We start from the raw sequence: 24,478 nt of genomic DNA, 5'->3' as shown, positions 1-24,478 counted from the left end.
GCGTTTAGCACATAAATTGGCCAATTCATGTGTACCTGGTAGCCACATTAGGGCATCTCTCGTATACCAGGTCCTAAACTTTCCTTTCCTCGCTGAGAATAAACGTCTTCATCTGAATGGGTACCTGTTAAACCTCTTGTTAGACTAAATTTCTCTCTCTCTCCGTGGAGGGGTAATGGACCTGCTGCAATTAAACCACCTGTGGCTAAGAGGCAGAGTGCTTAGTCAGAAGGCTAATGAATACAAATTTCAAAAAACTGACCGTCACATCCAAGCATAGACTAAGAGTGAACAGTTTCTGAACCAACTCATATACAGTCAAATAAATAAGGCAGCACACTGCGGCGCTAAAACATGCAAACATGAAAATTGAACTGCATTACTGCACTTGAAATATGAAAAAAATGAGAGCGTTTAGCGCATAAATTGGCCAATTCATGTGAACCTGGTAGCCACATTAGGGAATCTCTTGTATACCAGGTCCTAAACTTTCCTTTCCTCGCTGAGAATAAACGTCTTCATCTGAATGGGTTCATGTTAAACCTCTTCTTAGACTAAATATCTTTCTCTCTGTGGAGGAGTAATGGACCTGCTGCGATTAAAACACCTGTGGCTAAGAGATGGAGTGCTCAGTCAGAAGGCTAATGAATACAAATTTCAAAAAAGTGTGCTGCCTTATTTATTTGAGGGACAAGATCATAGACCTGCGCAAAGCTGGAATGGGCTACAAAACCATAAGTAAGACGCTGAGTGAGAAGGAGACAATGGAAGAAATACAAAATGACTGTCAATTAACATCGATCTAGGGCACCATGCAAAATCTCACCTCGTGGGTTATCCTTGATCATGAGGAAGGTGAGAGATCAGCCTAAAACTACACGGGGGGAACTTGTTAATGATCTCAAAGCAACTGGGACCACAGTCACCAAGAAAACCATTGTTGACACATTACGCCATAAAGGTTTAAAATCCTGCAGTGCTCGCAAGGTCCCCCTGGTCAAGAAGGCACATGTGCAGGCACGTCTGAAGTTTGCCAATGAACACCTGGATGATTCAGTGAGTTATTGGCAGAAGGTGCTGTGGTCAGATGATACAGAAATTGAGCTATTTGGCTTTAACTCAACTCGCCATGTTTGGAGGAAGAGAAATGCTGCCTATGACCCAAAGAACACTGTCCCCACTGTCAAGCATGGAGGTGGAAACATGTTTTTGGGGGTGTTTCTCTGCTAAGCGCACAGGACTACTTCACTGCATCAATGGGAAAATGGATGGAGCCATGTACCATACAGTTTTTAGTGACAACCTCTTTTCCTCCGCCAGGACATTAAAAATGGGTCGGGGCTGCGTCTTCCAGGAAGACAATGACCCAAAACATACAAAGGAGTGGCTCAGAAAGAAGCACATTAAGGCCATGGAGTGGCCTAGCCAGTCTCCAGACCTTAATCCCTTAGAAAACTTATGGAGGGAGTTGAAGCTCCGAGTTGTTAAGCAAAAACCTCAATATCTTAATGATTTAGAGATGATCTGCAAAGAGGAGAGGACCAAAATTCCTCCTGACCTATGTGCAAACCTCATTATCAACTACAAAAAAATGTCTAACTGCTGTGCTTGCCAACAAGGGTTTTGCCACCAAGTATTAAGTCTTGTTTGCCAAAGAAAACAAATACTTATTTCTCACTGCAAAATGCAAATAAATTTATATAATTTATACAGTGTGATTTTCTGGATTTTACTTTTGATATTCTAGCTCTCCATGTTAAAATTAACATACCCTTAAAATTATAGACTGTTCATGTCTTTGTCAATGGGCAAACTTACAAAATCAGCAAGGGATCAAATACTTATTATATACATATTTCCCCCACTGTATATAGTTAAATACATGAATCTGATGAATAAATTAGTGTTATGGTAGAATCATATATGGTAATAAACGATGTGTGTCATGGTACTTATCCATCCACATGTTGGTCTTCAATGTATCTCGATGAATTTGCCCACTGGATATTAGTTCAAAGGAGATCTATGGTTACAGGATCCATATGTAATTATCTTGCATATGTATTGCCAAGCCTTAGCGTTCAAAGCTTTTTCCCTAAAATTCTGACTTGAACCTTTTGATGAATCGGACATAAGGTGTTATTTTACTTTTGGAAAGCAAAAATCAGTAGTGGATGCCATGTTTTGTTTTTAGAGCCTCTGATTACCTTAACAGTGGAAACCCCCTACGAGTGAACCGATTTTGGAAAATACATCCCTCAAGGAATTTACATAGAAATGTAGTGAACCCACAATTGCTTCACAGAATTTTATAATGTTGATCCGTGAAAATGAAGTAATACATTTCCCCCGCAAAATGTGTTGCTTGAGCCCCAAATTTTTCATTTTCACTAGGGTAACAGGAGAAAATGGACCATACAATTTGCTGTGGAAAACTGCTGTTTGGCCACACGGCAGGACTCAGAAGGGAAGGAGCACCAATTGATTTCTGGCTGTAACAATGGATGCAATTCACATTTCACTTTCCATCTGACATTCCAAAACAGCAGAAACCCTCATAAGTAACCCCATTGTGGAAACTATTCCTCTTAAGGAATTCATCTAGGGGGTGTAGTCAACATTTTTAACCCTCAGGCGATTCACATCATTGGGCTGAGTCAATGGAAAATTATTTTTTTTCCATTAAAATGCTACTTTGGCCTTAAGTTTTCAATTTTCAAAAGATACAAAAGGAGAAAATGGACCACAAAATGTTATACAATTTCTCTTGAGTATGCCAATGCCTCATATTTTGTTGAAAACAACTTCTGAGGTGCAGTGCTAACCTCAGAAGGGAAGAAGCGCCATATTATAGTGCCCATTTTGTTGGAATGGTTTGTGGGTGCCATGTTACATTGGCAGAGCCCATGAGGTGCCAGAACAGCAGAACCCCCCCCCCAATAAGTGATGTCATTTTACAAAGTATACTAAAATTAGTCACACAATTTCTGGTGAACGTAGAAATACCCCAATGTGGCTGTACAGTACTGCAAGACTTGGGGGGGTGGGGGGGTGTTGAGGGATGGGGTGCCCCTAAGGGTATGTGCCTACGGTCAGGAATCTGCAGCGCTTTGGACACAGCACATGTCTGCCTTGTCCAAAGCGCTGCCTGCTTTTGAACGCAGGTAATTCCGCATGTGTTCATTGAACCGTGTGGAATCACCGCGTCCCATATATTGTACGGGTGACATTCATCTTGCAGAGACTCGCGTCCCCGCAAGATAAATAGAAATACTGCAGTCTGGAAAGACGCGCCATATATCCGTCTCCGCGGGTGATTCGCGGGTGTCTCAGTACGCATAGTGGAGACAGGATTTCTTCAAATCCCATCCACTATGCTGTAACATCTGGACGCTGCGGATGTATGCAGCGTCCAACCTGCAGTGTTTACTGACCATGGGAACATACCCTTAGTGTCAGAAGAGCATAATTTCCCCTCTATTGACCCCATTTTGGATATTACACCCCTCTGGGAATTTATCTACAGGTGCAGTTATGATTTTGACTGCATGGGTGTTTTCCAGAAACAAGCAGCAAAGAATGTTGCCAAGTGAAAATTGCAAACCTGCCATTGTAGTGCCCATACATTTTGCCCAGCTCATGTTTCTGGAGATATTCACCCCGTAAGTTAAGCATGCTCTCATCGATAAAGAAGTGTGAAACGTGGACGCTAAAAGATGTTTAGGCACACACTGGTGCTCAGAAGGGATTTGGATTTGGGAATGCAGAATTCATTTTGGGGGGCAAGGAGCGATTTTGCTTTTTGAGAGCCTTTGTGTTACCAGTCCCGTGAAAGCCCCCTATATTTCCATTGACAGATTATGGACCTGTGTGGGAATTTCCTTTTTTTGTGGTTTGAGTTGAAGCTTTTATTGGAAACATTTTCCATAATATTTTGGATCACATTTATCCTGTGCTCTTTGCTGGGCAGTTACATTGGGGTTTCCATTTAAATCTCAGAATAACATGACTCAGATAAAACCACCAAGGGATCCATTCGCTATAATGGCCTCTATTCAGAGATGCTCAAAACTGTGGTTGACCGCTCTTTAATGCATGTTTAAAAAGACGGAAACCGCCGGATCATAGGCCAGATGACATCCACAGTGCCTCAATCTGCCTCACTATGGTGAATCTTCTGCCTGGGGTTCCATCGGAATCACGTATTTCTGAGACTTTCACGGAAACCCTGATGCAAGTGCTCTTCGCAGAGTGCAGGATAAATGTGAGCCGAGCCTTACTGCGAACTTTGAGGCAGAATGAACAGTAGGTCAAGAATTGGTTTCTTTTATTTTTTACGCAGTTGCTCGTGTCACACACTAAAAGATGCTTTTTTAAAAAAAAAAAAAATTTGCACCTCAATATTTTGAGCTATAATTTTTCTACATTTCTGCCAACAGAGTCGTGTGAGGGCTTGTTTTTTGTAGGGCGAGTTGACGTTTTTATTGGCACCATTTTCAGCCACATAACTTTTTTGATCACTTTCTATTAAAATTTTTGGGAGGCAGAATGAACTTTACCAGCAATTAAGGAATTGTTTTTTGGGGCTTTACCATGCGGTAAAAGTGATAAAAGAACTTTATTCTTTACATCCGTACGATTACAGTGATATCACATTTATATAATTTTTTATGTTTTGCCACTTTTACACAATAAAAACTATTAAATATTTTATAGAAAAAATAATTGTTTTTGCATCAATGTATTCTAAGAGCGATAGCATTTTTATTTCTCTGCTCATGGGGCTGTATTGCAGCTTGCTTTTTTGTGCGACAAGATATTTTTAGCGATATTGTAATACTTATGTTCAATTTTTTTTATTGCATTTTATTCCACTTTTTGTTTGGCAGTATGATGAAAAAGCATAGTATAGTTTTCGTAGCACTTTTTTATGGTGTTTGCTGAAGGGGTTAACTAGTGGGACAAATTTATAGGTAAGGTCGTACTGGAAGCGACAACACCAAATATGTGTACTGTATTTGTTTTTATTGTTGCATAAATTTATGTATCTATTGGATTAGTATTTTTCCAATATTTTTTGTTTTTTATTTTGTTTTTGTTTTTTTCAATATTTTTACATTTTTAATTTTTGGGGGGACTTTTTTGCCTTGTTTCAGGATGGACATTAACTTTCCCTGCTCTGATTGTAGATCTAATACTCTGCAATGCTTTTGCATTGCAGAGCTTTAGCTCGATGCATCACAGATGGGGAGCAGGCATGTCAGCACCTGCTCTGCGCATGAGCTTACAGCCTGCCATACCTGGTTGACCCCCACAGCCATCTGTCGGCCCAGGGTCACCGTGGAGATCATTGGTACAAAGCGATCGCAATTGCGTCGTGATGATCAGAGCAGAGAAAGGGCTCCCTCCCTCTATGCCTATTGATGTCGCTGTAGCTATTGACAGCGGCATTAAAGGGTTAAACGCCCATGATCGGCGCGAACACTGATTGTAGGTGTTGCCTCAGGGTGTCAGCGCTCATATAGCCCTGACACCCGTTTTTGCACCATCGCTCGGAGTGATCCTGCGTGACTGTCACGCCATACATCTACAGTGGTCTGTGGGAACGCATATCCCTCAGCACCTTACATGTACGGTGGATGTCATGAAGGGGTTAATACAAAGATAGCTGTTCACAAAATCCATGTATGTAGATGGAATAGTTGCTGTCAGTCTATTAAACATCATTATGACCATATGATAACTGACTGGTGTATTCTTCCTCATGGTCATATGGTCTTCTCCTTGACAAAGATGGTCTACAAGTCTTCTGGAAATATTTATATCTATTAAGCCTACATTATCTTTTGTTACCACAGAATTCAATTCTTTACCATTTAAAACCTAAGTATTAGTATATTTTGTACTTGGGGGAATATAGTTTGTGGGAGTATTCATGGGCCGCCACAGATTTACTAGGTGGGAGGACATTTATACCTTAAATGACTTGACAACAGCGTAGTGGAAGAAAACAGTTGGTGATTATTTTTCTGCTTATTAAGGCTGCATGTTGTGTTTGTAAGAATCTAAAAATGAAAGCTACTTACTCTGTGTAAAGAGGATTATGGCTCGACTTTATTTCCATGCCGCCGTAGCTTATAGCATTCTGGCTTAGGGCTTGTGCAGTTGTTCCACCTCACTTGTCTGTATTACAATATAACCTTCATTTTGCAGGTTACGGGATTATGACTGATGGTTACACAACGTACATCAATGCCTCAACGTGTACAGTCAGCTTTCAACCAACCAATCCTCCCATTATTTTTGACCTTCCCAATCCCCAAGGATCATGAAGACCTTTTGCACTTCGGAAAAAAAAATGGGTCTATAAACTGATAACTGCATTTTTTCCCCCATTTAATTTTAATAATAAAACAATTTCTGTTGGTATTTGTAACTATTTAAAGCTGTTTTTCCTCATCTTCCTTTCAGTTTTGGTACAAAAAAAAATGCAAGATTTTTAAAAAATCTACTCTTAAGTTATCATCTATTATTGTGTCCTCAGAACTCTGTTGTAAATTGTACGTATCCCAGGAAGGTCCCCAAACTATACAGTGCATCACATTAGATAAATATAAAAAAGCTGTGTTTTTTTTAACCACCGGGATTTGCACAATCTAATATTTTTGTTTTGTGTGTAATTGTATTTTTTTTTAATTGTTATTGAATTTGTGTGCTTTTTCTATCACCTCAAGGTGCATTTTCCATTGTTTTTTTTCTCTATTTTGTAGTTTGTTTTTAGTTAATGCAAACCTTTGTACATCTATTGTTATTATTAATCCATTACTTTTGCGCTTCTGTTTTTTTTTTTAAATTAAATTATTTTGTATCTTTATTATGTATGGGGCTGTAACAGCTGTAAAGAAATTGTATGCCATACATTAAAACATGTAAATGCAAAACACTTTTTAAATATGGATTTATATATATAAGTATTTTTTTCTGTGTTACATAATGTTGGAATTATTATTGGCAGTTTTTGGCATCTGCAAAAGTATAAAATACATTAAAATGTTGCACACAGCTAACCTAAATTATGAAGGATGGGGCACATCTACAAGTGTTCTTTTCTTCCTAGTATTTGTGTGTATTTTTTAGGCATGTATGAATACAATTGATGAAAAGGGCTTTGTTGCCCTTTTATAAACATTCTTGAACCCCCCCTTTCCTGTTAACTTTTACCTTATTTTGCACTGTGTGTAAATGCAATCTTGCTAGCACAAAAATATTGTCGCAAAAAGCTCTTTTCTGTTGACCTCTGTAAATGCTTTTTTTCCAGGGCTTGTCCAATTATTTTTCTTTTTTTTTGCTACCTTGTTAATGGACTTTAGAAAACCATTTGTTTCTTTTACATTTATTGTGATATGTATCTAGCGCCTTTATATGCAAATAAAATTGCAAGATTTTTAAATATGGGCCACGGCTTTCTATGTGTTACTTAAGTTCTCTAAATGTTTCATCGAAAGTGTCATGAAATTCTAACTGAATTTTTGGATGGGAGATCTGTAGCTGAGTAAGGTAGATGAGATTTGTTCAAATCTGACCCACATGCTGCAGAAATTGACCCGCTGTGCTGATTTTTGTATCTGCATCACCTCAATCTGTCACCTAATTTCTTGTTAATTTTTCCCGTTGAGTTCAACAGAACCCAAGTGTTGCGGATGTGATTACCCAAGGAGGCCCAGCAAAATCTGTGCAATTCAGGTGCTGAAAACAACCCAAAATATTGGTCTATTCATTGTTTTGTAGCTTGTATGGCAATGCTAGCATGCTGCCAGTGTCCATATCCTAGCCTCCAGTGATAACATGTCTGGACACATTACCGCTGCAACAGTCACATTTGTGTACATGTCATCCCTGAAGACCAGGGCTGTGTATCTAGAGACCTGTAAGGTCGGCAGGCCTGCATGATAGTGGCAGAAGGTAAGTATATTGATTTATAAGTTTTATTCTCTAAAAAAAAATGTCCTAAGGTCTCAACAACATGGTGTGATTTTCTAACAGATTTCCCTCTGGAGTGTTGGTTAGATTTGTGCATAATTATAAAAATAGGTCCAAATTTTGTGCTGATTAATTTTCCTGATATATAAAGTTATATTGAGAGATTTCAGTTTGTCATGTACAAATCCCCTGCATAAAATTGGGGTTAAAAGTACATCTCTAAATGTGTTTAAAATAGAAATATACTGTAGACAACTTAGTTATTTGAATTAAGAAATGTGCTCTGATCTCTAGAGATCAGTCCCCCGGTCCAGAGTCCTAGCAGCTCCCGATACAGCTTGTGGAGGCATCACACTTAGTAAGGGAATCATTTTATTTGACCTCCAGTTGACTTAGTATGGCATATGGTTAGGATTGTTCTAATCCTCTTTAAAGGTCTTCAGTAAGATTGCAAAAAAAGCTCGTATTTTTTAGGCTTTCCAAAAATTGGTATATTCTTCACCATGGGCAGGTTGACAGAACAAGGAAATCGTTGTATACATTAATTTACAGTAATAATAATCTTTTTATATATTTTTTACAGTAATGGCCAAAAGTTATGAGTACAACACAACGTTTTGTTTTACAAAGTTTGCTGCTTTTGTGTTTTTAGATCTTGTAGCCAGATGTTACTATGGTTGCTGAAGTACAATTATAAGTAATTCATAAGTGTTTAGAGTTTTATCGGCAAATATATAAAGTTTATTCAAAGACTCATTATTCAGTATTGAAAGTTTTTCAGGACTTCAGCAATTCACCTTGGTTTGGTGGATATCAGTTTTTGGGCAAAATCCTTACAGATTGCAACCCATTCTTGTCTAGTCAGTACTTGGAGTTAATTATAATCTGTGATTTTGTTTTGTCACATGCCATGAACCTAACATTTCAGTGTTTTGTTCACCAAACCACTTAGTTATCTCTGGCCTTGTGACATGGTTTCCATCATGCTGCAAGAAGCATTGTTCATCTCCAAATTGCTCCTGGGTTGTTGGAAGAAGTTTGTCTTTGAGGCTGTTTAGATACCATTCTTTACCCACAGCAGTGTTCTTAAGCAAAATTGTGAGTCTGAATGGTTTAAGAACGCTTTACTGTTGGCATGACATAAGACATAAGAATCTTATGTGGTATTGAAACTCAGAAACACGTTGAATAAAGACCACTTTTAATAATACCTTTGGACTACATGATTCAGCAGCGCAGAATTTGACCACGTTTTCCTACATTGTATTCTCAATGGCCGGTCCCTCGTGGATCTGTAGCAGTGAACCTCTCCAATGCTTGTCTTAAGCTATGTCTGCTGAGTGCTTTTACCTTGTATTGACTGCTTAATCTCAGATAAAACTTATTGCGCTATTTTCCTCCAACAGTTTTTATAGCTTTTTTCCCCCTGGACATTCACCAGATGTCCCAAGCAGTCTGAAAATGGTATCATCAGAAAAAACAACTTTACCCCAGTTCTCTGCAGCCCAATCCTTGTAAGTTCTGCAGAATGTCAGTCCGGAGGAGAGAAGTGAAATTCTTTACAGGCCAGCCTCAAAAAAGCCTTTGCCTCACAGTGCGTGCAAATGCGCTGACACTTGCTGAAATTATTGAGCAAGCTTTGCCTTGGTGTTAGACTGATCCTTTAGTTGAATCCTCCTTAGTAGTGATGAGCAAACTTGCAGCCACAGGAACGCGAGCATATTATCTGAGCATGCCCAAGATACTCGTATAACATGTTTTCCAAGCATGTTTGCTCATTACTACTCTTTAGGAGATGATCCTGGCACTTGATGTACTTTTTTGAGTGCCCTAAATACTTTCTCACAGCAATTAAACCTCTCTTTTTACAGTTTTTGATGACCTGATAAATAGCAAGTACAGGAGAAATTGTAAAAGCATTAATGTCCTTTCCTGTAAATCCTTTTTAATACAAACTGTGATGACTGAACGCGTTTCCTTGGAGATAACCATTATTAACAGAAGACAAAGATTTCGAGCACTAGATTCCTTTTAAAGCATTCAGTCTGCTCTTATAATTCAATCTGCATAATGGAGTCATATTAGCTGTCTTGTGTTTGTTAAAACTTTCTCCTGAACTAACCAGAAGATCACTGAAATGATATAGGGAAGTTATTTTGTGGAAATGGGGTTCTTGTGATTACCGTATATACTCGAGTATAAGCCGACCCGAGTATAAGCCGACCCCCCCTAATTTTGCCACAAAAAACTGGGAAAACTTATTGACTTGAGTATAAGCCTAGGGTAGGAAATGCAGCAGCTACCGGTGAATTTCAAAAATAAAAATAGATGCTCCATACCGTTCATTATTGCCCCATAAGATGCTCCATATAAAGCTGTGCCACATATAATGCTCCATACTGTTCATTATTGCCCCATAGATGTGCCATAGAAAGTTCTGCCATATAGTGCTCTGCACCGTTCATTATTTCCCTATAGATGTGCCATATAAAGCTGTGCCATATAGTGCTCTGCACCGTTCATCATTGCCCCATAGATGTGCCATATAAAGCTGTGCCATATAGTGCTCTGCACCGTTCATTATTGCCCCATAGATGTGCCATATAAAGCTGTGCCATATAGTGCTCTGCACCGTTCATTATTGCCCCATAGATGTGCCATATAAAGCTGTGCCATATAGTGCTCTGCACCGTTCATTATTGCCCCATAGCTGTGCCATATAGTGCTCTGCACCGTTCATTATTGCCCCATAGATGTGCCATATAGTGCTCTGCACCGTTCATTATTGCCCCATAGCTGTGCCATATAGTGCTCTGCGCCATTCATTATTGCCCCATAGCTGTGCCATATAGTGCTCTGCGCCATTCATTATTGCCCCATAGCTGTGCCATATAGTGCTCTGCGCCGTTCATTATTGCCCCATAGCTGTGCCATATAGTGCTCTGCGCCGTTCATTATTGCCCCATAGCTGTGCCATATAGTGCTCTGCGCCGTTCATTATTGCCCCATAGCTGCCATATAGTGCTCTGCACCGTTCATTATTGCCCCATAGCTGCCATATAGTGCTCTGCGCCGTTCAGTATTGCCCCATACCTGTGCCATATAGTGCTGTGCACCGTTCATTATTGCCCCATAGCTGCCATATAGTGCTGTGCACCGTTCATTATTGCCCCATAGCTGCCATATAGTGCTCTGCGCCGTTCATTATTGCCCCATAGCTGTGCCATATAGTGCTCTGCACCGTTCATTATTGCCCCATAGCTGTGCCATATAGTGCTCTGCGCCATTCATTATTGCCCCATAGCTGTGCCATATAGTGCTCTGCGCCATTCATTATTGCCCCATAGCTGTGCCATATAGTGCTCTGCACCGTTCATTATTGCCCCATAGCTGTGCCATATAGTGCTCTGCGCCGTTCATTATTGCCCCATAGCTGCCATATAGTGCTCTGCACCGTTCATTATTGCCCCATAGCTGCCATATAGTGCTCTGCGCCGTTCAGTATTGCCCCATACCTGTGCCATATAGTGCTGTGCACCGTTCATTATTGCCCCATAGCTGTGCCATATAGTGCTCTGCGCCATTCATTATTGCCCCATAGCTGTGCCATATAGTGCTCTGCGCCATTCATTATTGCCCCATAGCTGTGCCATATAGTGCTCTGCACCGTTCATTATTGCCCCATAGCTGTGCCATATAGTGCTGTGCACCGTTCATTGCCCCATAGCTGCCATATAGTGCTCTGCGTCGTTCATTATTGCCCCATAGCTGTGCCATATAGTGCTCTGCACTGTTCATTATTGCCCCATAGCTGCCATATAGTACTCTGCGCCGTTCATTATTGCCCCATAGCTGCAATATAGTGCTCTGCGCCGTTCATTATTGCCCCATAGCTGCCATATAGTGCTCTGTGCCCTTCATTATTGCCCCATAGTTGCCATATAGTGCTCTGCGCCATTCATTATTGCCCCATAGCTGTGCCATATAAAGCTGTGCCATTGCTGCTGCAATAAAAAAAAAAACGCCATACTCACCTCTCTTGCTTGCAGCTCCCGGCATCCGGTCCCGGCGTCTCTCCACACTGACTGATCAGGCAGAGGGCAGCGCACACACTATATGCATCATCGCACCCTCTGACCTGAACACTCGGAGCAAGAGGACGTGAAGTGTTGTGAATTCTGTTGTCGAGCTCCCTCCTGTGGTCGTGAATGGTACTTCGGTGAGTCCTGTCCGTGGGCTCCCTCCGGTGGCTGTGAGTGGAGCTGCTGCTTCTGAGGTTCCTTACACAGGTGACGGGGTTTATCCTTTGGTTTGCTGCTCTATTTAACTCCACTTAGATCGTTACTCCATGCCAGCTGTCAATGTTTCTGCATTGCTTCAGTTCGCTCTTGGATCTTTCTGAGACCTGTCTCTTTTCCTGCAAGAAGCTAAGTCCCTGTTTGTTATTTTCTGTTCATGGTTTTCTAGTCCAGCTTGCTTTCATTATTTTGTCTTGCTAGCTGGAAGCTCTGGGATGCAGGGTGGCGCCTCCGCACCGTGAGTCGGTGCGGGGGTCTTTTTGCACACTCCTCTGCGTGGTCTTTTGTAGTTTTTGTGCTGACCGCAAAGATACCTTTCCTATCCTCTGTCTATTAAGTTAGTCTGGCCTCCCTGTGCTAAAACCTGTTTCATTTCTGTGTTTGTGACTTTCATCTTAACTCACAGTTAATATTTGTGGGGGGCTTCCTTTTCCTTTGGGGAAATTTCTCTGAGGCAAGGTAGGCTTTATTTTCTATCTCTAGGGCTAACTAGTTCTTAGGCTGTGACGAGGCGCCTAGGGAGCGTCAGGAGCGCTCCACGGCTATTTCTAGTGTGTGTGATAGGATTAGGGATTGCGGTCAGCAGAGCTCCCACATCCCAGAGCTTGTCCTGTTTGAAGTTTAACTATCAGGTCATTCCTGGTGCTCCTAACCACCAGGTCATAACAGCGAAGACAGAGCGGCGCCCGGCGTGTGGAACGCGGACAGGTGAATATGACATACTTACCTGCTCCCGACGTCCCGCTCCCCCTGCCGTCCCACGGTCTTCGGTGCCGCAGCCTCTTCCTCTAGCAGCGGTCACCGGCACCGCTGATTAGATAAATGAATACGCGGCTCCACCCCTATGGGAGGTGGAGCCGCATATTCATTTCTCTAATGAGCGGTCCCACGTGACCGCTGAAGAGGGGAAGAGCTGCAGCACCGAAGACTGTGGGACGGCAGCGGGGGCGCCAGGATCGCCGGGACTAGGTGAGTATGCCTCAGCGCCCTCTCCCCCTCACCCGCCGACCCTGCCGCCCACCGTGACTCGAGTATAAGCCGAGAGGGGCACTTTCAGCCCAAAATTTTGGGCTGAAAATCTCGGCTTATACTCGAGTATATACGGTAAGTTAATTTTTCTGGCAGGGAATTATTTAGCCATTTTTTGCAATTCCTTAGATCACTCATCATAATAATCTAGAGTTAAAGGAAACCTGTCATCAGGATTTTCCTTAGTAATCTACAGGCATTGTCTGGTTGGTGCTGTTACACTGATTATGTGATAGCTATGTTGAAAATTTTTTTCTTATGGTTCTTGTTTAACCTTTGTTTGCAGTTTTGCGTTAATGAGATTCTCATGCTCCTAGACAGCCTGTGGGCGGGTCTTTTTTTGGTGTTCTGCCATCATCATCAACATTTTGGCTTAAATGACAGGTCACTGAACCTTCAGTGATCTGCCTCCTATCCTAAATACTGCGCTTGCGCAGTTAATAGTGTGGTCTTTAAACAAATATATAGAAATTACAGTAACAGTAACTCCAGCAACATGGAGGCTGTGCATGCGCAGTAGTAGCAGTGGCTTGCCAATAGATGCTACTGTGTAGACGCCGTCGCCATTTTTCTGGGGCCAACTATTTTTTTTGCTCCAACAAAATGACGCCGGCAGCAGCACATGCGCAGTAGCATCCATCGGCAAGCGATTCTCTCAATCTGCGCAAGCGCCGCCAACCAATGGATGGGGCTTGCACAGATTAAGCGCATTGCTTGCAGATAGATTCTACTGCTCCTGCAAAAAAGTTTGGCTCCAATGGTGGTGCTTGCGTATTAGCATCAAACTGCAAGCAATACGTGTCAACGCACAGGCGCCACCGCCATATTGCTGGAGGCTAAGTTTTCTTTGCTCCAACAAAAGGGCATCGGCGGCTCATGTGCAGTATCATCTATTGACAAGGGATGCTTTCAATCTGTGCAAGCGCCACCTACCAGTGGGTGGGGCTTGCGCAGATTAAGAGCATCTCTTGCAGATAGATGCTACTGCTTATGCGACAGCGCTATTTTGTTTAAACCATAAAGAAATTGTGCTGCAGCAAAATGGAACTTCCCGGTGGCATCTGCGCAGCAGCAGCTATCGGTAAGCGATAGATGCTACTGCACAGGGGCCACCACCATTTTGCTGGAGCAAATATTTATTTTTTAAAGACCACACTAATAACTGCGCAAGCGCAGTATTTAAAATAGGACGCAGGTCACTAAAGGTGCAGTGAAATGTCATTTGAGCCAGAATAATGACAGAGGCCACAGCACCAACCCCCAGCCCCCCACCTCACCCCCACCCCCACAGGCTGCTTTGGAGCACGAGCATCTCATTAACTCAAAACTGCAAAAATTAAACAAGAGCTACAAGATGGATTTCTTCAACCCAGGTATCATTTTAATCAGTATAACAGTGCCACCCTGGCAATGCTTGTAGTTTACTTAGTAAAATGCTGATGACAGGTTCGCTTTAAGGCAAATTGCAGCTATAAAAACTGAAGCAGCAAATTTTGCGAAAACTAGAATTTGTGTAAGTCTCAAAGCTTTTGGCCTTGACAGTAGTCCTTCATATTACCCTGTATGTAACTCCTTTCTCATGTACAGCACCATGGAATTAATGGTGCTATATAAATAAATAATAATTAATCTCCATCTGCATTAATAAAAAGCAGATTGAATTAGTTGCTTTGATGCCTGTGTACAAGAAGCCCTAATACTTGTGTGATGTGAATGTCACTATAATTCCAGTTGCTCTCAGGCTGCCATTATCAGCTCAGGGGCACTTGAGTAATAAGCTATGAAACATGTTATGACTACACGAGGGCAGGGAAATGAAACATACTGTATGACTCAGCCTGGCATAAAAGCAAGTCTCCTCTAACAAGTGTAGAATCAGCAGTATCCTGTATAAATATGTGTATTTGTGTCAGATCTAGTTAGCATTGGGCCTTCATTATCACAGATGACTGAATTGTTGTGCCTACGCAGGGAGGAATAAAAAATAATTAATTTGTTGTTCTGCATAAAATTATCTTATTCCTATGCCAGAATAAAATGTGAAACATAGCTTACTGTGTGATAGAAACAGTTGTATAGTTTTATTTATTTATTATTGCTTTTATTTATGTTTTATTGTATTCTTGGCTTTTGCAAGCTCATTTCAGTATCAAAGATTTAAATGTCTGCATTATTATATAGGAAAGATGTATCTTGGTTCCGTGCTAGCCAGTAGATAGAAACATATTTAGATTTGAGAGTCCTCAGTGGTTGATACCTATTAATGGCTAACTGAAAAGATGGTAACAAATTGCAAGCTTTCGAGACTACTTAGGTCCCTTCATCAGGCATCAGGAGTAGGTCAAAAAGAAGCACCTTAGTTCATGGAGTGGCCTAGCCAGTCTCAAGACCTTAATCCCATAGAAAATTTACGAAGGGAGTGGAAGCTCCAAGTCGCCAAGCGACAGCCTCAAAATCATAATGATTTAGAGATGATCTGCAAAGCGGAGTGGACCAAAATTCCTCCTGACGTGTGCAATTCTCATCATCAGCTACAAAAAATGTCTGACTGCTGTGCTTGCCAACAAGGGTTTTGCCACCATGATTAAGTCTTGTTTGCCAGAGAGATCAAATAATTATTTATCACTGCAAAAAGCAATTAAATTTATATAATTTACGCAATGTGATTTTCTGGGTTTTATTTTTGATATTCTATCTCTCAATGTTAAAATTAACCTACCCTTAAAATTATAGACTGTTCATGTCTTTGTCAGTGGGAAAACTTATAAAATCAGCAAGAGATCAAATACTTATTTTCCCCACTGTATATGTCAGTGACAATGCATTATTTTATCTAAATAAATAAATAAATCACATTGGTGTAAACTTGAATGAGAGATCAATTTTTTTATTTTTCCTCACTGTCAGTCATGTTATGCCGAAGTAAATCCTCACATGGTTTACACTTAGCTTTACGCATGCTTCAATTACCTTATTAAAGTATCCTCTAATTATCAAGCAAAATGTAAACTCAACGATTTGTTCAAAATCACAATCCATAATATGTATTCACTGTAATCTAAAAAATTAAGAAATTGACCATGAAGAACCACTCTTTTAACATGAAATGGATGATAGCTGTAGTGGTAGTGAATTAGCATGAGTAAGTTTGTGATATCCCTTCGTCCTTAATTCACCATGTTCAACAATGTGTCCTGTCTCCACAAAATTTTCAAACTTCAATTCCAGACGCTATCATACTATTAATTGAGTCTAACTTTGAGCTTTTTGGTACCATCTGCCATGTCTTTGTGAGATGCAGATGGTATATAACCCATTCAGATGGAGACGTTTATTCTCAGCGAGGTAAGGCAAGCGTAGGACCTGGTATAAGAGAGATGCCGTAAAGGGGCTACCAGGTACACATAAAATTGGCCATTTTTATGCGCTAAACGCTCTCATTTTTCATATTTCTAGTGCAGTAATGCGGTTCAAATCTCGTGTTTCAAGTTTGCATGTTTCAGCGCTGCAGTGTGCTGCCTTATTTACTTAACTATATACGAGTTGGCGACTCTAGGTTCAGCACCTGTTCACACTTAGTCTATGTTTGGATGTGCCGATCAGGTTTTTGAAATGCAAAGATATTACAGTCACCATGTGACAAGTGGGCATGTGTAACTTCAAATGCCAGGGCTGAATTTTAGTCCCAGTCCGCCATGGTGACTACCCCCAAATTATGCAATGACATACCGTCCCATCTGGTTTGCACTTGGTGTGACCATAATATAAGTTGCAACAGGATGAAGCTAGTTGAATGAATGCCAAGAGGGAGTAAAGCTGTCATCAGAGTAAAAGGTGGGTACTTTGAGGAATCTAACTTTTAACACATACTGTGATATATTTAACATGTGTTTCTTTACTAGTTGCTTCTTTCTGTATGTGCTCTTTTGTAGTTTTGCTGTCTTGCATCTGAATCTACAATGTGCACATTCCAATAAAATTAGGAAACTATTTCATGAATATTTGTGTCAAAAGCTTGTTAGAGGTACTCTGATTTTACATTTTCAGGAGAAATAAATTAACACAACGCAAAGTTCTAAGAAAAGAAGTTCCATAATAGAGTAGATATAAAAAGTGTACACACTTCTGTTAAAATGCCAGGTTTTGTCATGTGAAGAAATAATACCAAGAAGAATCATTACCCATAAACTAATACCTAAAGTATCCTTTGAATTTCTGACAGCATTTGGTCTTTTTGAGTAGGAGTCTATCAGCATGCCACATCTAGAATTGGCAATCTTTGCCCACTCTTGCTTTTAGTACTGCGGAAATCTGTGATAATGTGAGGGCATCACCTGTTCATCTTTTGTTTAAGGCAACCTACAGATTTTCAATTGGTCTCAGGTCTGGGCTCTAGCAGGGACATTTCAAAACTTTGATCTTTTTCTGGCATAGCCATTCTTTTGTTGATTTGGGTTGTTGTCATACTGATAGTTGATATTCCTTTTCATCTTCAGCTTTTTAGCAAAGGCTTGAATGTTTTGTTGCAAAATGGACTGAAATTTGGAACTGTTCATACTTCCCGCCATCTTGAGTAAAGCCGCTTAAAAACAGCCTTAAACCATAATGCTGCCTTCACTGTGGGTTTGGTGTTCTTTTGGCAATTCAGTGTTGACTTTGCGCCAGTCTTAACTTTTGGAATTATTGTTGAACCATGATTTTGGCAGTTTTGATTTTGTTTTTGGCAAAACATAGCTGAGCTTGGATCTTCTTCTTTGTAATAAAAGGATTTCATATTGCCAACCTACTCCACATTCCAGACATATGAAGAAAACAGGTGATTGTTGTCACATGCAGTACTTGACTTGTCAAAAACTCTTGTAGCTCTTTTAATGTTAGTGTAGGCCACTTAGCAGTATCTAGGACCAATTTTTCATAAATTTTTGGGAGACTTCTAGTTCTAGGTAATGTCATAAGAACTTTAACAATAAGATCCATTTGCTGTGTTGTAAGCTGCTTACTATAAAATGCAACTAAAAAAGGTCAGGAAAATCCAACTAGAACAGCTAAACTTTATAATATGCTCTAAACATCTCAAAAACCAAGAGGTCCTCAATAAAAATGTTTAATGTTGAACAATTTCATAGTCATATTTTTATTTTATAAAGCATGAACCACCACATTGCCATGTTCTAAAAAAAATCTTCAGATCTGTGTGACTGATTATTATTTTAATTATTTCCGATATACTCATCGAAGCTCACCATTAGGTGATACTTTTAAAATTTCTTAGATATAATCTGACTGTTTGTCAAGGCAATGTATTTATCCTATGTCATCACCCCTGGTGTTAATTTGCATTGTATGTTGAGCTTCAATATATATGGGATAATGTAATGTCACCCCTATTATAAATAAGAATATTAAAAATAACAAAGGAGTTTGTATTAAAGGAAAACATTAAATCGATGTAGAGCATCCATTTGATTGACGTGCACTACATCTGAGTCTATCGATAGCAAGAACAGAGGAAAGAAATTCTTGCAAAAGTGATTTGTGAGAGACTGATTCTGTAGGGTGGGATAAGCGGTGTCTATTCTTCACCGCTCATCTCTTACTAATCATCGACTCTGACATCACAATGTGACGTTTATATGAATATTATTTATAGACATGTCAATGGAACATTTCTAAATCACTTTACTTTTTACCTTTTTAGAACATCAAATTCATATCCTACCATTCTCACTGAGCTTTTTTTAACTGAGTGACATGGCAGGTGCTTGACAAAGTTGTTCCATATTCATCTCTCTGCTGTTCCTGCCAAAGCCTATTATACAGAGAAAGAAAGTTTGGGATTAGGAGGATTCTGGGTTATTGTGTGAGACCCTGCAAAGCTGAGCTTCTTAAGAGACCAGCTGCTTTATGAGACTCTATCGTCCCCTCACCGTAATGTGTCTGCTGCTCACCATTGGGGGTGTCAAGTGGATGGGGAACCATCTTGAAGCAGAATTGTGTTTCAGATGGTAACAGTGTCTCCAGCTGGTTATATCAAATGCCACTCAGCTGCCAGCTGAGCCCATCACATCTCCCTCATTCTTTGACATAGCATAGTCCTCGTCTCAGAAACATTATGTCATTAATCCGTTTAGTAGCCGGCTATAGCCATGATGGAATAATATTTTTGCAGTATAATACGAATGGCCAGAAAACTAAGCACCTCATTATTACATTAATGATTTATGATTCCTGACATTATATGATAACGTTGCATGGATTTGTTTGTGTTGACTATTACAAATTGTAATATCATGTCTGTGACTTTGCAATTTTAGGGTATTTTTTTGTCAAGAATCTCTCATTTGTAGATCTTTTGTACCCTGTAGTACAACAGTGACCATTTTTTACAAAAATAGTTAAAATCATTTATAGGACTTCTTATCAGGACGGAAGTTGTCTCCACCTTCACTATATGCTGTCATGCAGTGTTCAAACATGTACCACCTAATTATCAGCATCATGTAGTATTGTGCCCAATATATATTACCATACATTGGGCAAATAACTCTGCTATGCAAATGTCTCCACTAGCATGTACTGCCAAAATAATATTATACAAGTTGCCCAAGTAGTAGTGACTAAGTACCACCATGCAGGGCTCACATATTATCAAATACAGTCACCAAATAATAGCTCCATACTGTAGTGCAGCTGGGTTGGTACAGTGTGACAGGGAGTGACCACAGGAAAGTTCAAAACAAAGTGTCTTTAAAGGGACTCTGTCACCTGAATTTGGCGGGACTGGTTTTGGGTCATATGGGCGGAGTTTTCGGGTGTTTGATTCACCCTTTCCTTACCCGCTGGCTGCATGGCGGCTGCAATATTGGATTGAAGTTCATTCCTGTCCTCCATAGTACACGCCTGCGCAAAGCAATCTTGCCATGTGCAGGCGTGTACTATGGAGGACAGAGAATGAACTTCAATCCAATATTGCAGCCAGCATGCAGCCAGCGGGTAAGGAAAGGGTGAATCAAACACCTGAAAACTCCGCCCATATGACCCAAAACCAGTCCCGCCAAATTCAGGTGACAGGTTCCCTTTAACATCCAACATACTCGCAAACAGAAAACAAATGGAATCCTTTGAATTGCAGCCTGAAATCAAGACAGTCCGTATCCGAGACCAATTGCCGTGGGCGACTGCACCACCGTCTGTCACCCTGAGGGGTACCAGGCCTTTTTGCTTTGCTTGGCTCCATGTTACTTCACACAGGCTGAGCCTTGGAGAGCCACTTGGTCTGCCATTTGCAAACCAAGACTGACACACCCAACCTTTTGCTGCAGGGTTTTAAATGGAATCTGTGGCCATGGGCCACTTGTAAGACTTGGTCTGGAGGGAGCGAACTGTCCCACTACCATCATGTAGTTCGCTCCAAAAATAAAAGCCCATGCCGGATTTTCTTAAATCGGCCTTGGGCAAATAGCTTGCCCAAGACCATACTTACTTTTATCTTGCACTGCAATCACAACTACGTCTGTGACTGCAATGCACTCCAGTGGCCTCAATACGTTTATATGCGCATCCTGGGGGACACATATCAACTCTCGCATATGATGCCCCTCACTACTTCAAAATACATAAAGTAATAACCTTGATATACAACATCTAATTAATTACTGCTTGGGCATAATTCCATATTTTTGCAGCCCCGTTTTATCAGCACTTGCTTAAATATGTTTGCAGATGAGTCACCCTTCCCTTTTTATTGAACATTGTTAAACAGGTCTTTTCGCCAAATTTTTCATATTGAACTGGACACACAATGTATTAGTAGTTGCAGAGTGGAATCAAACAGTGTTTTTTAAGTTTTTGGTGCCTAACAAGTTAACTTTTTAAAGTCCAAGTGGGTGTTATCAGACAGTTTTAACTTTGGGAGTGCATTTCTTTGTCCTGTATGATGCTGATCAATCACAAGGAGACAGAAACATTCAAAGGAAAGGTGAGAATAGACTCCTACAATAGTTTAGAGCATATTTCTCAGTGTGTGGGATGTAAGGACAGACAGCCCTGATCTCCTGGTCTTAACCTCCTGCATGATTAAAAAGCATAGCTGACTAACCTCTTACAATAAGCTCCCTGTGGGGAAGGGCAGCACAGCTGAGTTTAGCTGTGTCACATTACAAATTCTTCTATCTCTCTTCATCTTATAGAACTGTCAACTCTGCTGTACTGTCCCTCCTCCCAAACTGCCTTGCCAGAGATGTGTTCAACTTGCTTTTGCTCTGCAGTGATATAGGAGAAGGGAGGGAAATTTTGTCTCACACAAAAGTAGTCCAAAACAGGTAGGTTACTCCTGTAGGAGACATAATGACACCCTGCTCTCATTTTACTGCAGAACAATTACAAGTTGATTGAGCACAGCAGAAATGTGTGATTTCTGATCCACTCAGTAATCAGAAGAGCTGATAGAATGGTTTGTAATGTGACAGAGCTAAACTGAGCTGCAATGCCCTTTCCGCACACTAACTCATGCACTAGATTAGACCAAAAGATCAAGCTTTATCATTACATCTCATACACTGACAAACTTGCTCTAAGCTAGGGTGAGAAAGTGTTCTTCTTTCCTTTGAGTGGTGCTGCCTGCATATGATTTGCTCAGCATCATACAGGGTGAAGTCTATGCCCTGTAACATCCCTGCCGGCATCACTGCATTGCTTTCCATCTCCCCTCTTACTTACCACTCCGAGCCATGCTATGAGTTCTGTCCTCTGCCGGCTCCATGCTCTGGGCCTCATGTCCTTTCTTGTTGGATACTTCCTTGATGTATGCTTTGGGCGGCAGCCCTGGCACTTCCTATTTCTTATAGAAACTGTGTGCACCTTCCTAAGGTGTCCCCAACCAATTGGCAAGATGCATCAGGTACTTAAGGCTTCCCTACCCCTAGGGGGATGCCTGAGCAGCATACTTCCTCAGCGTCTTGCTGCTGAGTTGCCAGGTCCTGTTTTGCTTTATATCTTGTTTCTGCCACCCAGTGGGCTTTGTACCTTGGCCTGTGCCTGTGTCCTGTGTCTCTCGTTTCTGCCTCCCAGTGGAGCTGCATACCTTGGGCTGAATCCTTGTTTCTGTACCTTATTCTGTACCTGACCCTGTCTGAATTAAGTCCTATACCTGTGTCCATTTGTATCCCTGTCTGTAGCCTTTCCTATCCTGCTGTGTGGTTCCTTGTGTTCTTTTCCATCTCGCTACCTGTGGCTCTGCTCTTTGCTCCGCATCCTGCAGCTCTCTTTTAGCCTCATCGGCTCTGCTCTCTGCTCCACACTCTACGTATTTGCTCTGTTCTCTGTTCTGCACCCTGCGGCTCTGCTCTGCTCTCAGCTCTGCAACCTGTAGCTCTGCTCTCTGCTCCGCAACCTGTGGCTCTGCTCTGCTCTCTGCTCTGCAACCTGCAGCTCTGCTCTGGTCTCAGCTCTGCAACCTGCGGCTCTCCTCTGCTCACTGCTCCGCAACCTGCGGCTCTGCTCTGCCCTGCTCGGCTTTGCTCTGCCCTCCTCAGCTCTGCTCCGCAATCTGTGGTTCTGCTCTGCACCGCATCCTGTCTTTCTGCTCTGCGCCGCATCCTGTGGTTCTGCTCTGCGCCGCATCCTGTGGTTCTGCTCTGCGCCGCATCCTGTGGTTCTGCTCTGCGCCGCATCCTGCGGTCCACATGCCCCCAGTGAAAACTATCTGGTAATACCCTATTATTTGGACTTAAAGGGTTATATATATATATATATATATATTTTTTTTTTTTTTTTTTTTTTTAAAGTGCCAAACACTTTAACTGCTACTATCTACTCAACACAAAGGTGACATTAAATAAATAAAATGTATTTTTCTGCTCTGCAGTCACTATTACATCCTGTGTCCAGTTCAACATGAAAAATTTAGTGAATGGCCCTCTTTAAGGAAGAAAAAACGAAATGGCATATGGCTATGGGATCAGACTGCACAGGAAGCTGTTTGCTGTCACAGAAACGCTGCATAAGCGATGTAGACATAGAATTGTCAAAATGATTATCTATAGCATTACATGATGTGAGATTTGAGGAAAAAAGGGGATTCCAATATAAGATGAGGCCTGTAAGAAGAAGAGTCCCTCTGATGACATATGTAAACAATAGACCGTATCAGTTTGTAGATTTTACTTGCTCTGGATCATTTAGCGGCGCTGCTCTTCTGCGCTTGTAATGTCTATTGTACTAGGTTTCCTCTCCATCAGAATCCTATCTATTACAACCAATGACTTTCTTTGTATTCTTAATGAGCCCTTTGTACTGAGCTTGTCTTTCACAGAGACTGATTCTGTTCCACTTCTTCCCTGCCCTCTCATCTTTGCAAGATCCATCTCTTTTATGACTTAATGCTTCTGATGAGCGCCAGAAAATGCACCCTCAGCTGCCGTGGGAGCGCGAAAATGGGAGTTTAGAGACCTGGCAGGAGGCCTTCTTTCACACATCTAAACATACTTCTCTCTGATAAATGACTCCCCTGTCCAGGGAAAGAAGAAGTTTAACTTTCCAATCTAAAGAAAAAACATTGAATCCTGTACTTACCAGGAGAATCTGAAGCGCACCACATAAGATGCATAGGCCATGTTCATATCTCGTTTTAGCTACATAGTCTGCCGCTCCGTTGGGGCTTTTGGCTAAAGCCCTGAAAAATGGGATGTCTAATCTGTCGCTAGGGCTGTTGACTTAAATGGTCCAGGTAAAGTAACTTTGTGCACTGCCTAACCTAATTTTCAACAGTGATTTTTAAGGCAGGCGCGAAAATGTGGCTCACTATGTTTTTGTGCCTGTCTCATAAAGACAGTTGCTGCCAAAAATGAGATCAGAGAGAGCCTCAAATAACTCCATCTGCCTCACTGAAGTCAATGGCCCAGTCAGTGTATATGCCTGAATCCCATTGTTCAGGGCTATGGACAATAAGGTCCAACAGAGTCAATGAAGTGTGGCGAAAATGAGATGCAAACCTGGTCTTAGGTGCATACTCCAATTACTTAGTGTGAAATTACGATTACCGCTAGACAGAAAAGGGGCTATGAACAGAAATGACAGTGGTCCTATACCAGCCATCAGCCACAATGTAGGTTTTGTTTACAAATTTGGGCTGGGTTGCTGGGGTTCAAGTTGTACAGAGCCCTTAAATGGCA

The 24,478-nt window shown here is 41.2% G+C and overlaps 1 protein-coding gene across 4 annotated transcripts in view; it reads left to right on the top strand.

The window, feature by feature from the left end:
- Window positions 1-7,450, top strand: part of MPPED2 (metallophosphoesterase domain containing 2) — a 289,645-nt gene extending 282,195 nt beyond the window's left edge. For all 4 annotated transcript variants that reach the window (XM_069740571.1, XM_069740572.1, XM_069740574.1 and 1 more), the window contains exon 7: window positions 6,214-7,450. In XM_069740571.1, coding sequence (XP_069596672.1) covers window positions 6,214-6,332 — 119 coding nt within the window. In that variant the 3' untranslated portion in view covers window positions 6,333-7,450. The remainder of the gene's footprint in view (window positions 1-6,213) is intronic.
- Window positions 7,451-24,478: the final 17,028 nt, after the last annotated feature.

This window comes from Ranitomeya imitator, chromosome 9, assembly GCF_032444005.1.
Source record: "Ranitomeya imitator isolate aRanImi1 chromosome 9, aRanImi1.pri, whole genome shotgun sequence".
Taxonomy (NCBI): Eukaryota; Metazoa; Chordata; class Amphibia; order Anura; family Dendrobatidae; genus Ranitomeya; species Ranitomeya imitator.
The sequence above is the reverse complement of the archived record's forward strand: the minus strand, read 5'-3'. Positions and strand labels throughout refer to the sequence as shown.